At 64.1% G+C, this 13,484-nt stretch overlaps 2 protein-coding genes across 7 annotated transcripts; one reads left to right on the plus strand and one right to left on the minus strand.

Moving 5' to 3' along the window:
• Positions 1–2,226: 2,226 nt before the first annotated feature.
• SEMA6C (semaphorin 6C) lies at positions 2,227–13,461 on the plus strand. 2 transcript variants are annotated; one of them, XM_077156053.1, is made up of 19 exons: positions 2,227–3,148; positions 4,831–5,002; positions 6,281–6,395; positions 6,661–6,724; positions 6,846–6,902; positions 7,231–7,332; positions 7,532–7,622; positions 7,827–7,946; positions 8,119–8,207; positions 8,655–8,872; positions 9,153–9,284; positions 9,633–9,785; positions 9,979–10,152; positions 10,458–10,604; positions 10,790–10,867; positions 10,986–11,041; positions 11,235–11,279; positions 11,623–11,718; positions 12,125–13,461. In XM_077156053.1, the coding sequence occupies exons 2-19, from the start codon at positions 4,885–4,887 to the stop codon at positions 13,102–13,104; spliced, it is 2,835 nt and encodes a 944-aa protein (XP_077012168.1). In that variant the 5' UTR covers positions 2,227–3,148; positions 4,831–4,884; the 3' UTR covers positions 13,105–13,461. The 2 variants fall into 2 exon arrangements, with proteins under 2 accessions (XP_077012168.1, XP_077012169.1); XM_077156054.1 differs by lacking the exon at positions 11,623–11,718.
• LOC143679780 (uncharacterized) lies at positions 2,288–7,957 on the minus strand. Of its 5 annotated transcripts, XR_013173942.1 has the most exons (5): positions 6,153–7,957; positions 4,996–5,114; positions 4,540–4,743; positions 3,989–4,398; positions 2,290–3,169 (listed from the first exon to the last, which is right to left on the minus strand). XR_013173942.1 is itself a non-coding variant. In XM_077156068.1 (4 exons), exons 2-4 carry the CDS (start codon positions 4,366–4,368, stop codon positions 3,095–3,097), a joined length of 333 nt encoding a protein of 110 aa, XP_077012183.1. In that variant the 5' UTR covers positions 4,369–4,398; positions 4,540–7,957; the 3' UTR covers positions 2,289–3,094. The 5 variants fall into 5 exon arrangements, 1 of the variants encoding a protein (XP_077012183.1); XR_013173944.1 differs by adding an exon at positions 3,718–3,900 and having other exon boundaries at positions 2,288–3,169; positions 4,540–7,957; XM_077156068.1 differs by having other exon boundaries at positions 2,289–3,169; positions 3,989–4,095; positions 4,218–4,398; positions 4,540–7,957.
• Positions 13,462–13,484: the final 23 nt, after the last annotated feature.

The raw sequence follows: 13,484 nt of genomic DNA on the forward strand, positions 1-13,484 counted from the left end.
AGGCATTGTTCCATCGTTTCTGACTTGCTATCTCACTGTTCACCTGGCTTTCTCTATCTGTGTCTCCCACACTCATCTTTGATCTCCAGTCCAGAGACCAGAATGTGGGGGAAGTGCCCATTCAGATAAAACAATCTAAGGATGCCAGTGTCTCCCAGGCCACCCACTTTTCTGGGAATTTTGAAAATGTCTTTTGTCCCAGCCCCACCCCACGCGGGAAAGAATCCCACCAAGGTGGGAGCCAAGCAGTGCATCTGAGGTAGCCTCATTCTTCTTCCAAGCTGGCATTCCCAGAATCAATGATACTTTATGGAGGGCAGGGATGGCGAGAGAGTTCTGCTGTTAGGAGGGATGGCTGGGGTGCTCTGAAGAAATATGGGGCATTATCAGGCCAGTGCTGTAGGGCAGAAAAGCTCTGCGGCTCTCTCTCTCTTCCAGTCCCTCCCTCCCTCTCTCCCTCTCTCCATGTTACTCCTCTTTTTGTGTGATTCTGAGACAGTTTGTCTATCCCCACATCTGTCACTTGGCTTCGACTCCTCTCACCCATCCTCCATCAGCCAATAACCTGCCCTCCAGCCACCCTGGCTTCCCGGGTCCTTAGGTCCTGGCCCAGTGGCCTGAGCCCACCCAGCTTTGACAGTGTGTGTGTGGGGGGGGGGGGGGGCGCATGCTGGGGTCAGGAAGACCCTGAGGAGGCGCAAGGGTGGAAATGAGGGGGCTGAGATGGACCCGAGGCTGGGTGAGCAGGGCCAGAGGCGGTGGAGCCCTTGGGGACGGGAGGGAGGTGCTGTGGCCCTGGCCCTAAAGTTCAGCCCGCCCGGCCGGCCGGGGCCCCCAGGTTTCCCGTCTCCTCTCCCAGCGTCCCTTCCTTCCTCCCTGTGAGCTGTCTCCGCGGCGCTTCTCCTGGTTCACGCTGGGACCCCTCGGCTCCCAGCCGGTCTCCCCTTCCGTGCGTCCTCCCCAGCCCGGGTCTCCGCGACCGCCCGCGGGTCCGCGTCCCCGTCTTGGGCCAGCCTCCCGGCAGGGCCACCCCTGTGGGCGGGGCTCCGGAGTGCCCGCCCCGAGCCGGGCGGCGGGTGGGCGGCGCGGGGCAGGCGGTGGCCGCGGCGCTCGGAGGCGGGCCGGGGGCGGGCCCACGGAGCGGGAGGGGCGCTGGGCCGGGCCCGAGCTCGGGGCGGTCGCATTGTTTTCCTCCGCGGAGCCGCGGCGCGAGTGGGGTCGAGGCGCGGCGGCGGGTCTCGCCGGCCCCGCAGCGCCCCGGATCCCGCATCCAGGCTCCATCCAGCTGGACGCCGGTCACCTGCCTGCGCAGCCCCGGCGCGGCGCGCGGCCCCCGCCCGCCCACTGCGAGCTCGACCCCGCCGACTCGAGCCCCGGAGCAAGTACCCGGGGCGGGGGCGGGGACGGGGGGCGGGGGGCGCCCGGGGCAGGCCGCGCGCCGTGAACCCCGAGTCGGGGTGCACCGGGGCGCGGGGGCCGAGGGCGCACTATCGGGGCGCTTCGGGCTGTGCTTTCTCCGGGTCGAGTCCCCTGGGCTGGGGGCGCGCACCGGGATCGTTTTGAGGCGCGCATCGTCCCGAGGGTGCCAGACCTGGCCTCTTCCCGCCCAGGCAGGGAAACTGAGGTGTCGAGACCCACCGAAAATCCGATACTCGCGATGTCGCTGCAGGGCTGGGAAGGGGGCGCGTAGTGACCCGGGTCACCGCTGCGCCCCTCTCCTGGTGCCGGCGGAGCCTACACCCGCCGAGGGGCGGCGGCGCCGTGTCAAGGAACGGGGTCCTGGAGACCCCGGCCCCATGCGCGCGTCTCTTCCTTCATCCTCCTTGGTCCGAGCTTTGTTAGGCTGGGGTCTGCCGGGGCGCAGCCGAGCTGGCCGCCCCATCCCGAGTCGGCGAACCCCGCTTGGCGCTGGCCGGGGTCCGGCCCTGCTCGACGGCCTGGAAGACCCGCCGTCGCGCACCCCGGCCCGGCGCCCCGCGTCCCGGCCCCGCACCCCGAGCGCCCGCAGGCCCTCCAGCCCCTCCTCCCGCTAACGTGGCTCTGGGACCGGGTCCCGGCCCGGATTCTGCTTCCCGCCCCTTCTCGGAGCCCCAGAGCCAGGGAGGGGGAAACACGTCGAGCCTCGGGCCCCGCGTGCGAGGCTCTAGACACTGGATCATCCTCGCTGGGTGCCGGGCACGAGGAAGGCCAAGTGCCCACCCGAGACCGCGAGGCGGGCGAGGCGTCTTCCCGCGGGAACGCGCCAGCTCCGCGGCCCTCGCTCCCCCCGGCCCCCGCCCCCAGGAAAGTCCTGGGGCGGGCAGGCGACCAGGCCGAGGGCTTCCTGCCATTGTCCCCACCCCGTCTCCTTTTCTCCAGGCTCCCCCAGAGGTGCCTGTGTGCTGGGGGGAGGGAAGGAAGGGGTGCTTCCTTTGCCCACCTAGGGGGGGACCTGGAGGGGAGGAAGCAGCTGGGACTGCTCCCAGGGCCCAGTGAGCCCTGCCCTAGGCCAGGGTGCAGGCGAGGCCCCTGGAATGCTGCTGGAAGGTTCTCAGGCTGTACCCTGGAGGGGCCGGAGGGCGAAGCGGGGGCCAGTCCCCTGGTTTAGAGGCTGGACTAGTCCGACCTCAGCTGGTGACAGGAGAGAGACTGCAAGGGAGGGCAGCAGGGCCTGCTCTCAGGGAAGAAAAGAAGGGACTGGGGTGCTGCTATTAGAGCATTTTGCCTGATGAAATGAAGAGCATGTAAATGAGATGCAAATTAGCCTCCGTTGTCCCCAGCCAGGGCGCTATTGCTAAGAAGACTGCTGGATTCCGGGGTTTTAATGTGGGAGTGGCCGCCATACCCCACAAACTCCCAGTGGCCCCTTTCCCCAAGGCTGGTCATGCAGCTCCGGGAGTATCTGGCTGGGGCTCCTGCCCTCCCATCCCTGACATGAAGTGTCCCTGCGACGCTGGGCCTTTGTAACCAAGCCCAAGTCCCAGCAGCCCCTGGCTTTCCAGGCAGCGTCTTCCCCACCCCAGCCTCAGCAGACTTTTCCTGAATTTTCACATCTGCTTCCGAGGGATGTGGCAGAGAAGGCATAACTCCGTCTTCCCTTCTTCTTCCCCTTCTGTCAGGTCCAAGCTCTTCTGCTCTCCTCAGGCCCCCCGAAGAGTCGCCACCCCAGGTAAGGGAAAGGCAGCGGCTCCTGCGGGCGGGGGGTGGAAGAAGCCGGGGTCAGGGAGCCACAGGATAGTCTGGCCGCTCTCCCCACTTGCTGGAGACCAAAGTTGTTTCCAGGGTGAAGATGCTAGTTGCCCAGGGCAACTTGAGGGAGGGGGCAGAAGGAGGATCAGAGACAAGCCATGTCCCTTTCTCCTCTGGGAGCGCCAGCATCCGGAACCTGGCGGGCCCGGGCGGGTGAGGGCAGCTCGGCCTTCAGCACCAGAGGGGCATTAGATCTGCCCCTGGGGCGGGGGCATCATTAGGTGTTCCCACCCGTTCCCTCCTCCAGCTCTCTTGGGCCCCACCTGACGTCAGCCTCCCCCCAGTGACGCTGGGTGGGGCGGGGGGGGGGACGGGGGGGGGTACTTGGAAACTGGGTTCTGGCTCCAGGAGTGGAATTGTTAAGGGGATGGAAGGGGGCTGGTCCAGGACGCCCGGGTGTCTCTTTTAGGGGCATGGGCGATAGGTAAGGGAAGACTGGTGAAGGGTAGCTGCCTGTTCACAGAGGAGAGGATTCTCATGCCTGCTGACCTGATTTCCAGAGCCTGCTCAGCCCCTCACTTCAATTTCAGGGGAAGGCAGGAAGCTGGCCTGTACCTCCCGCTGTGCATCCAGGGGCAGGCGGCTTGGGCCCCCATGGGCGGAAGGAAGGCTGGCTCACCATCCCTTCCACCATACCCATCTTTTCCTGGACTTTGGGCTACAATTGCCTGCCTGCCATTGAATTATTTATATTTCAATCTCAGAGGCGGCCTGATGAGGGAAGGAAGGGAAAGGGGCATGCTAAGCCATTTCCCCTCACCTCTGTAGCCCTTTCTGTCCCTGGCTCCTGGAAAGGGGTGGGTCCGTTCTCCCCCCACGTACGTGCACTGGTTCTTAGGAGCCGGGAGGGAACGGGGGCTAGAGAGGCTAGAAGGGGGCACAGTGGTCAGAGAAACAGCTGCAGCCAGCGCTAAATTTAGCTTCTGATCTGGCTTTGATGCAGCTTCATTTTTGGCTAAGACAGCCCCCCTTCTACCTCCCCACTCTACCCAGCTTCTCCCAGTCCTGGGAAGGGCCCATGAAGCGGGAACTGAGACCAGGACCATGACCCCAGGCTGTTCCCCTCTTGAGGAAGATTCTGTTCTTCCTCCGTCTTAGAGAGAGGGTGGTCGTGCACAGCTGCCGCTGCCCAGGCACCATGCCTGCCCTGCTCCGAGGTGGTGTGGTGGTCTGCAAGGGAGGGGGAAGCAGACATGATGCCCTCTTCCTTCTCCCAGTGCCAGGGAGTCACTATTTTTAATTTTAGGGCTTCAGTGTCTAATAATAGCTGAGAAGGGGATAGCAAGAGGGATGCCAGAAGGTGTCACCTACCAAATGTCCCAGACCTCGGGAGTAGGAAAGGCCGAGTGAGAAGGCTGGGAGAGGGCCCGGGTCCTGTCCTCAGTGGGTCATCGCCAGCCGGCCTCACACCGGCCAGCCTGGGCCAGTGGAGAGGGAAGGGCCTTGAGTGGCGGTGACAGCCGGCAGGCCTGCAGCGGTGCCAGGGAGAGCGGTTCCCCCACCCCACAGGGCCTCCTGGGGACAGACCAGAGGAAGAGCCCTGCGTCCTCAGGGGTGGGGTAACTTGGCCTCCTCCCCCACATCTCTCTGTCTCTCTTTCAGGGCCAGCATATGGGTGAGGGGGCACCCCCTGGGGCCTGAGTGGCCCCGCCCAGGATGCCCCGTGCCCCCTGCTCCATGCCCTTGCTGCTACTGCTACTGCTGCTCTCACTCCCCCATACCCAGGCTGCCTTTCCCCAGGACCCCCTCCCTCTGCTGACCTCTGACCTGCAAGGTGAGTGTCCTGGGACCGTGCCCCTGTGCATGAGCTCATGCGTCCGCAAGTAGAGGCTTTTGCGTGGGAGGCCAGGTGGTGCGAGCTTCCCAGCCACAAAGAAGCCAAGAGTCTGACCAGCAAAGGGGTACAGAAAGGCAGACAGAGCCGGCCCCTCGGGTCAGGCACGTCTCCTCCCTGAGTGGACTCTCAGCCCAAACAAACCCGAGCACATGTGCCCCTGTGCTGAGCTGCCCGTTAGTTGTGTGACCTTGGCCCAGCTATCAAACCTCGGTTTGCCTCAGTCTCCTCGTCTGCAAAGTGAGAATGTTAGTATTCCAGGTCATAGCACTATTTAGGGATAAATGAGGCAGTACACAGAAAGTGCTGAGAACACTGTCTGGCACCAAGTAAGTGCTTTATATGTGTTTGCTATTATTACCAGCTGCGAAATGCAGGCCTGGGACTTACCTCCTCTCCCCCAGTTGTCCGACCAGCCTCAAGCCTGGGCTCACCATGACAGGAACCAGAAACCCACTTTTTTAAAGAAGAACCTTTACGTACAGGCTCCGGTTATGTACATAGGATTGAGAGCAATTTTGCCTACAGGGGAACTGCAGTTAGGTTATGGGGGGAACTACTGGGGGACAAATAAGAACAGCAAACACTGAAATGTGCAGACGCAGTTCTCAGTGCTATGCAAATGTTAAATCATCTCTCCCTGAGCTCAGGGCTGCCCCTGGGCTCTGATGACTGTGGTGATGTCAGGCGGACAGTCAGGTGGATGCTAGGATTGGTCGGAAGAGGCGGAAACCTTGGAGAGCCTGCAGGACCTCGAGGGGAGGCTGCAGAAAGAGGGGCTGTGGGGAGCTGGCAGGAGTAAATGCTTCAAGATGAGTCGGTGCCCAGGGTGGGCCCTAAAGCAGTTCTGAAAAGGCACCGGGCTCTGACAGACCTAGATCTGAATCTGGAAGCCACCGCCATGCTCAAAGAGCTTATGCAGGTTCCTTAACGGCTTTGAGCTCAGGCTTCTGTTGTGGGAAGTGGGGCCACCGTGAGTGCCCCTCCTAGGGCGGTTGTATTAAATGAAGGGTGCGTCCCAAGTGTTAGTACAGCGCTTGCCCAGGTTAAACTGTTCTTAGTATTATTAATAGCCCCAGGGCACTCATACCTCACCTCGCAGACCCCTCATGGCCACAGCCGGGTGGCTTGCTCCCACTCTCATGGGTTGGGGAGGGTGTTGGGGGGATGTGTGGTATCTGGCTGGCCCTCAGCTCCCCGCTTCTCCGTGTCCTCCAGGGGCGTCCCCATCATCCTGGTTCCGGGGCCTGGATGATGATGCTGTGGCTGCCGAACTTGGGCTGGACTTCCAGAAATTCCTAACCCTGAACCGGACCTTGCTGGTGGCTGCCCGGTAAACACCATGGCACAGTTGTGGGGCGGACATGCGTGCTCCTAGGGCATGGGGCTTGCATGGCCGCTGCAGCACCTCACAGGGACACACGCAGGGGCACAGGCCATGGGACATGTTTGCACCCAGAGCACAGATGCCAAGGCCTGGGGTCAGGGGGAGAATACGGGACCAGAGGGCCGCGCTGTTTGTCCCCCATCTGCTGAAGGAAAAGAGCTTGGGTGGGTGCCTTGGCTTGGCTCTGACCCCTCCCTCCCTGCCCTTTCAGGGACCACGTTTTCTCCTTCGATCTTCAAGTCCAAGAAGAAGGGGAGGGGCTGGTGCCCAGCAAGGTGCGGGGCTGGGTGGGAGGCGGCCAGTGATGAGGCTGGGGGGCTGCAGTGGGGCCCAGCGGGCGGGAAGGAACCATGAAGGGCGGCGGGGCCCATGCTTTTCCCTCTCCTCCTCCTGCAGTTTCTGACGTGGAGGAGCCAAGACGTACGCAACTGTGCCGTGCGGGGGAAGCTGACGGTGAGGACCCGCATGGGGATTTCGAGGGAAGGAGAGTTCTCTGCCTCTAGGCTGTGTCCAGGCAGTCCCCAGCATGCCCCGTCTCCCACACAGCTCTCCCATGCCGGACCAGCGCGCGTGGGAAGGGAAGGGAAATAATGATCCTTAGCTTCCCTTCCATGCTTCCCGGAAAAAGAACAGTGGGGCTCAGAGAGGCCGGGATGGACTTGCCCACGCTCCAGAGCTGACAGATGGCCCGGCTGGGCGTTGCCTCTCACTGGTCTGCCTGGGACCCCTAGTCCCACTCCCAGGGACCTCAGCCACTGACCTGGAATTTGGGGTTTTCTAGGACGAGTGCTACAACTACATCCGTGTTCTTCTCCCCTGGGACTCCCAGACGCTCCTTGCCTGCGGGACAAACTCATTCAGCCCCACCTGCCGCAGCTATGGGGTACAGGGGGAGGGGGAAGGGGGGCCCAAATGGGCCATCCGTTTGTTGGAGCGGGACCAGCAACTGAGTGGGGAGGGATGGGTGTCCCCAGAGGGTGAGGGTGGGACGGGGAAGGAGGCAAAGGAGCCTGAAGAAGTGGGCTTTAAAGTCAGACTCCGAGACCCCAAGGGTTCCCAGAATCTGCTCTCTCTGTCCCCAGATAGCTTCCCTGCAGCAGGAGGGTGAGGAGCTGAGCGGGCAGGCCCGCTGCCCCTTTGATGCCACCCAGTCCAACGTGGCTGTCTTCGCAGGTGCGGACCTGGGAGTCAGGACGGAGGCACGAGGCTGGAGGGCGCTCTCAGCTTAGCCCGTCTCCCAGCCTGGTCTCTTCTCCAGTCCCGTGAGGGAGGGTTAGAGGAAGGGGCGGGCCCAGGCCAAGGTAGGGGTGTGGGAAGCCCAGGACGAGCCAGGACACACTCCTGACCGTGTCCTGGTCCCTGCCACCTGTCCCCCAGAGGGCAGCCTGTACTCGGCCACAGCCGCGGACTTCCAGGCCAGCGACGCCGTGGTTTACAGGAGCCTGGGTCCCCAGCCTGCGCTCCGCTCCGCCAAGTACGACTCCAAGTGGCTCCGAGGTCAGGGCAGGCCTGGGGGAGGGCGGCGGCCGGCCGCGGGGGGAGGTTGGGGGGGAGGATCGGCACGGGGGCGCCGGCACCCGGCGGTGCTGGGGGCGAGCCTGGGGCCAGGGGTCTCTGGGCAGGTGCAGAAGCTCTACCGTTCCCTTTGCTGCCACCACCCCCCCCTCAGAGCCGCACTTCGTCCATGCCTTGGAGCACGGAGACCATGTCTACTTCTTCTTCCGAGAGGTCTCTGTGGAGGACGCCCGGCTGGGGAGGGTGAGCAAGGAGGGGCTTGGGCTGGGGAGGGTGAGCAAGGAGGGGCTTGGGCTGGGGAGGGTGAGCAAGGAGGGGCTTGGGCTGGGGAGGGTGAGCAAGGAGGGGCTTGGGCTGGGGAGGGTGAGCAAGGAGGGGCTTGGGCTGGGGAGGGTGAGCAAGGAGGGGCTTGGGCTGGGGAGGGTGAGCAAGGAGGGGCTTGGGCTGGGGAGGGTGAGCAAGGAGGGGCTTGGGCCGGAGGCTCAGGGGATCCTGCAGAGCTGGTCTGGGTCAGGGGAGAGTTCCTGATGCTAACCTCAGCACCACGGAGCAGCCCGCTGGCCTCGCCTCCATATCCTGCTGGGCCCCTCACCTGCACTGTGCCCTTTGTTTTGACCCCCGACATTTGCCTCTCGGTGCTCTAAATGTGCAACACTGCTTCCCCCCACTTGGCCCTACGGCCCCCCACAGGTGCAGTTCTCCCGCGTGGCCCGCGTGTGCAAGCGCGACGTGGGCGGCTCCCCGCGGGCCCTGGACCGCCACTGGACGTCCTTCCTGAAGCTGCGGCTCAACTGCTCCGTCCCTGGGGACTCAACCTTCTATTTTGATGTCCTGCAGGCCATGACTGGGCCTGTGAACCTCCAAGGTCGCTCTGCTCTCTTTGGGGTCTTCACCACGCAGACCAATAGGTGGGCATCAGGTTGGCCGGCATGGCCTGTCTGTCCCCTGCCCCAGCACTCTCCAAGCTCCCCCTCCAGAGACTATCGTCAGGCGGTGAAAGGAATCGCCGTTCAAGGCCAGGCTGCTGCTCTGCCCACCTTTTCCTTCCTAGCCCAGCTCCCGGTGGCTCCCACCTCCCAAGCCTCCACCTCCCAGCGCAGTGTATGAAGGGTAACCCCACCTCTTACCCAGGAAGAACCGTGCGGCCCCTTCCAACGCCTAGCCCACCATCCTTTTCTGGCTGTTCAGCATTCCAGGCTCTGCGGTGTGCGCCTTCTACCTGGACGATATTGAGCGTGGGTTTGAGGGCAAATTCAAGGAGCAGCGGAGTCCGGATGGGGCCTGGACCCCCGTGTCCGAGGACAGAGTCCCCTCACCCAGGTACCCAGCATGGGGATGGATTTTGAGAGAGCAGAAACAAGTAGAATCTGCTCCCAAGATGGGAGTGGGGGTGGTGGTTAAGGTGTCCAAAGCTTAGGGGGTGGGGGTGGGAAACCATAGTGGTCTGACTGCAGGAGAGACCCCAGGGTTGGAGGCCCCCAACCTAGATTCCAAGAAGAGGTGGGCAGCGGGACTGGAGGGCTACATCGGGAGTGGAAGCAACGGTGCGACCTGCTGTATGTAGGGGGAGCCAGGGTCATCAGTCATGTGGGGGGGGGGGGGGGGCACGGAGCCCTAGGTGAGCCTGCCTCCTCACCCTCGGGCTGCTCCTTCCCGTGTGCCCTCTAGGCCGGGGTCCTGTGCGGGAATAGGTGAAGCTGCTGCGTTCCCCTCGTCTCGAGACCTTCCTGATGATGTCCTGACCTTCATCAAGGCTCACCCACTGCTAGACCCCGCTGTGCCACCTGCCACTCATCAACCGCTGCTCACCCTCACCAGCAAGTAAGACTCCCCAGATTCCTCCTCCTTCTCTGATCCCGCAAGGCACATTGCATTGTGAGAGGAAGAGTAAGGGAGAGAACTAAACCCTGAAGCGTGGGGGAAGACCCAGGAGCGGGTGCTAGGACGCCTGGGCTGCCTTTCAAATGCTCAAGCTTCCACATCGTTGTCGAGTCACCCTGATCCATCCTTCCAGGGCCCTACTGACCCAGATAGCTGTGGACGGGACGGCTGGTCCCTATGCTAACACCACAGTCCTGTTCCTTGGCTCCAATGATGGGACAGTGCTGAAGGTGCTGCCTGCGGGGGGGCGGTCTGCGAGCCCTGAGCCCATCGTGTTGGAAGAGATTGATGCCTACAGCGCCTCCCGGTGAGGCCTTCAGAGGGCTGCCCTCCACAGAGCAGGGTTGGAACGGGAGGTGGCCGTGGGAGGCCGGTGTGGGCTGGGAAACTCCAACATGGGCTCCTGCTTGGCAGGAGGTGAGAGTAGAAAAAGGGGCTTTGCAAGAAGGCCGGACGATTTGGAGAGGCCGGGTGACCGACCACTCAGGAGCCCCAGCTCCGTGGGTTGTGCTCAGCTGCTTGCATCCTCCCGGCCACCTCTGTTCTTCACCTCGCCTAGGGAAGAGGGAGCCTTCAGCTGCCTACCCCTGCTTCCTTCCGGCCTCACCCCAGGTGCAGCGGGAAGCGGGCAGCCCAAACAGCACAGCGGGTCATGGGGCTGGAGCTGGACACTGAGGGTCATAGGCTCTTTGTGGCTTTTTCTGGCTGTATCGTCTACCTCCCTCTCAGTCGCTGTGCCCAGCACGGGGCCTGTTGGAGGTGAGAGGTGCTTTTGGCCGGGCAGGCTTTGTGGGGAGGAGGGGAAAGTTGCCGCGAGCATTTTGTGGGTAGGCATAACCAGGGTCAGGAATAGGGTCGGGGCTGGGGGCTTCCTGTAGGGCAGAGAGAGGAAGAAGCAGGGGACGGAAGGTGATTGGAGCCTCGACAGACTCAATTCTCCTTAGGAGTTGTCGGGCTTCTCAGGACCCGTACTGTGGATGGCACAGCTCCAGAGGCTGTATGGATATCAGGGGACCTGGTGGGTAAGTGCGGGACACCTGTGGCTCCTGAGAAGAAAGTTCCCCACCACTAGGAGAGGCCAGGGTGGGGGCTGAAGGCAAGAAGCAGAACTGCAACGATCCACCACCTCTTTTTTCTCAGGACTGAGGTGGATCAAGCTGGGGACCTGGAGTCCGCGGAGGATGGCGACTGCCAAGGTAAACAAAAGGACGGGCTGCAGCCATTGTCAGAGCTGCCCGTGGCTCTGAAGGCCTCAGGCACCATCCTGGGCATGGGTTCCCGTCTTTCCTTCTTCCTGTATAGTCACCCCAGTCAGTTCTTCACCAAGCTTCCCCCCACATCTATCCTTCCCCCTATTTTTTTTTTTTTTTCTTTTCTCCTTCTTCATAGATGGAGCTACCGGGAGTCAGTCTGGCCTAGGGGATTCCACCTATGGTGAGTCCTCCTGTCCCAACTTCCCCTTCCCTTGCTCAGCTTCCACGTACTCCAGTCTGTGCCCCCCTGGCCGCAGCAGTTCTCTTGGCTGAACACCCTGAGAGTCTCAGAAAAGGGTCAGCATCCTCCAAACACCCAGTGTCTAGCTCAGTGCCTGGCACATAGTAGGTGCTTAATAAATAGTTTTTGAACAAATAAATGAATGAAATCTCCTGCATGGTGAGCCCTTCCCCACTCCCACAGGAAAGTAGAGGCTGGGTTCCAAAGGGTGGGAGATCCCTGGATGGGTGTCAGAGGTGGAGAGCAGGAACCTCACTGGCTCTGACCTGGTCTCTGTCACCAGTGCTTCTGGGTCCTGGTCCTTCCCCTGAGACCCCCAGCCCCCCCAGTGATGCCCACCCCCGGCCCCAGTCTTCCACTCTTGGAGCTCACACTCAGGGTAAGGGGGCTGGCTGGGCGGGTAAGAGTGAGGTGTGGGGCTGCTGGTTCTTGGAGAATTCTAAGCCCCTCTCTGACTCCTGTTTGGTGCTCACTATGCTTGTTTGGAGACTCCCCTCCCCAGAGCTGGGCGCCCCAGGCCGCCCTCCTTCTGCGCTGGCAAAGTATGGCAGCTGCTCTTGGCATGGCTATAGGGGCCAGAGCTGGGATGGGGGAGTGTGACCGGCTGTGTGCATTGAGGGGAAGGGGCGGTGACTCCTGAGAAAGGTCGAGGCTGTGTGCGGTGCAGCTGAGCAACAGCAGGCGAGACGAGTTAGACTCCCGCAACCTGCCGAGGCCCCCTCTGGGTCCGCCATTCCGGCCCGCAGCGCTCCCGCTGAGCCTCCCTCCTCCCTCTCGGTCGGCAGGCGTGCGCCGGGACCTACCCCCAGCCTCGGCCGCCCGCGCCGTCCCGGTCCCTCTCCTCCTGGCCAGCGTGGCCGCAGCCTTCGCCCTGGGCGCCTCCGTGTCCGGCCTCCTGGTCTCCTGCGCCTGTCGCCGCGCGCACCGACCTCGGAATAAGGACATCGAGACTGCCGGGCTCCCGCGGGCCCTCTCCCTCCGCAGCCTGGCGCGGCTGCACGGGGGCGGCCCGGACCCCCCGGCCCCGCCTAAGGACGGCGACCCCGGGCCGGCGCCCCAGCTCTACACCACCTTCCTGCCCCCCGCCGAGGGCGCGGCCCCGCCGGAGCTGGCCTGCCTGCCCACGCCCGAGTCCACGCCCGAGCTGCCCGTGAAGCGCCTCCGCGCCGCCGGGGTGCCCTGGGAGTGGAACCAGAACGGCAACAACGCCACCGAGGGCCCGGGCCGCGTGCGCGCCGGGAACCCCGCGGGCGGCCCCGCGCCGCGCGTGCTGGTCAGGCCGCCGCCCCCCGACCGCCCCGGGCAGGCCGTGGAGGTGACCACCCTGGAGGAACTGCTGCGCTACCTTCACGGCCCGCAGCCCCCCAAGAGGGCGGCCGAGCCGCAGCCGCCCGGGCCCCTGGCCGCGCCCCTCGTCGCCTCCCGCGCCCGCCCGCGCGACCGGGCCCCGCCCCTGCGGCTGGACGTGCCCCCCGAGGGCCAGCGCGCCGCCCCCCGCGTCCGGCCCGCCCCCGCCCCCCGGCTGGGCATCGGGGGCCCCCGCAGGCTGCCCTGCCCCCCGCACCGGGCGCCCCCCGCCCTGCTCACGCGGGTCCCCTCAGGCGGCCCCGGCAGGCACCTCCCGCACCTGGGCCGGCCCGAGGGGTATCGAGGCCGCGCCCTGAAGAGGGTGGACGTGGAGAAGCCGCACCTGGCCCCGAAGGCCCCCTGGGTCGGGCCCCCGGCCCCGCCGGCCGTCGCGAGCGGCCGCCATCTGAGCTTCTGAGGGGCCGCGCCTCCTGCCGCCCTGGACTCTGCGAGTCCCCGGCGCCTCCTCGCCGCCTCGGGTTTATTTATTGACTGTTGACTGTCCTCCCCTGTCCCCGAGAGAGGAGTGGGAGAGGAAACGCCCGTCCCCTCAGTGAGCCAGCTTTGGGGGGGACAGGCAGGCTCCCACTTCCCCCTCCCTCCCAGCCGCGCTGCCTTAACTCGCCCCTCCGGGCCTCCTCCGTGAACTGGGCCCCCGGCGGGCCGCTGGCGGGGGGACGGGCAGGGGCCACGCACTGGCGTTCCGGCCTCGGGCCTCCCGGGACGGCCTCCTACTGTGTAGGAGCCTCCGCTTCCCAATACAGCTGTGTCCCGAGCCGCCTCCTGCCTTCACTCGCG

This window comes from Tamandua tetradactyla, chromosome 4 (genome assembly GCF_023851605.1).
Source record: "Tamandua tetradactyla isolate mTamTet1 chromosome 4, mTamTet1.pri, whole genome shotgun sequence".
NCBI lineage: Eukaryota > Metazoa > Chordata > Mammalia > Pilosa > Myrmecophagidae > Tamandua > Tamandua tetradactyla.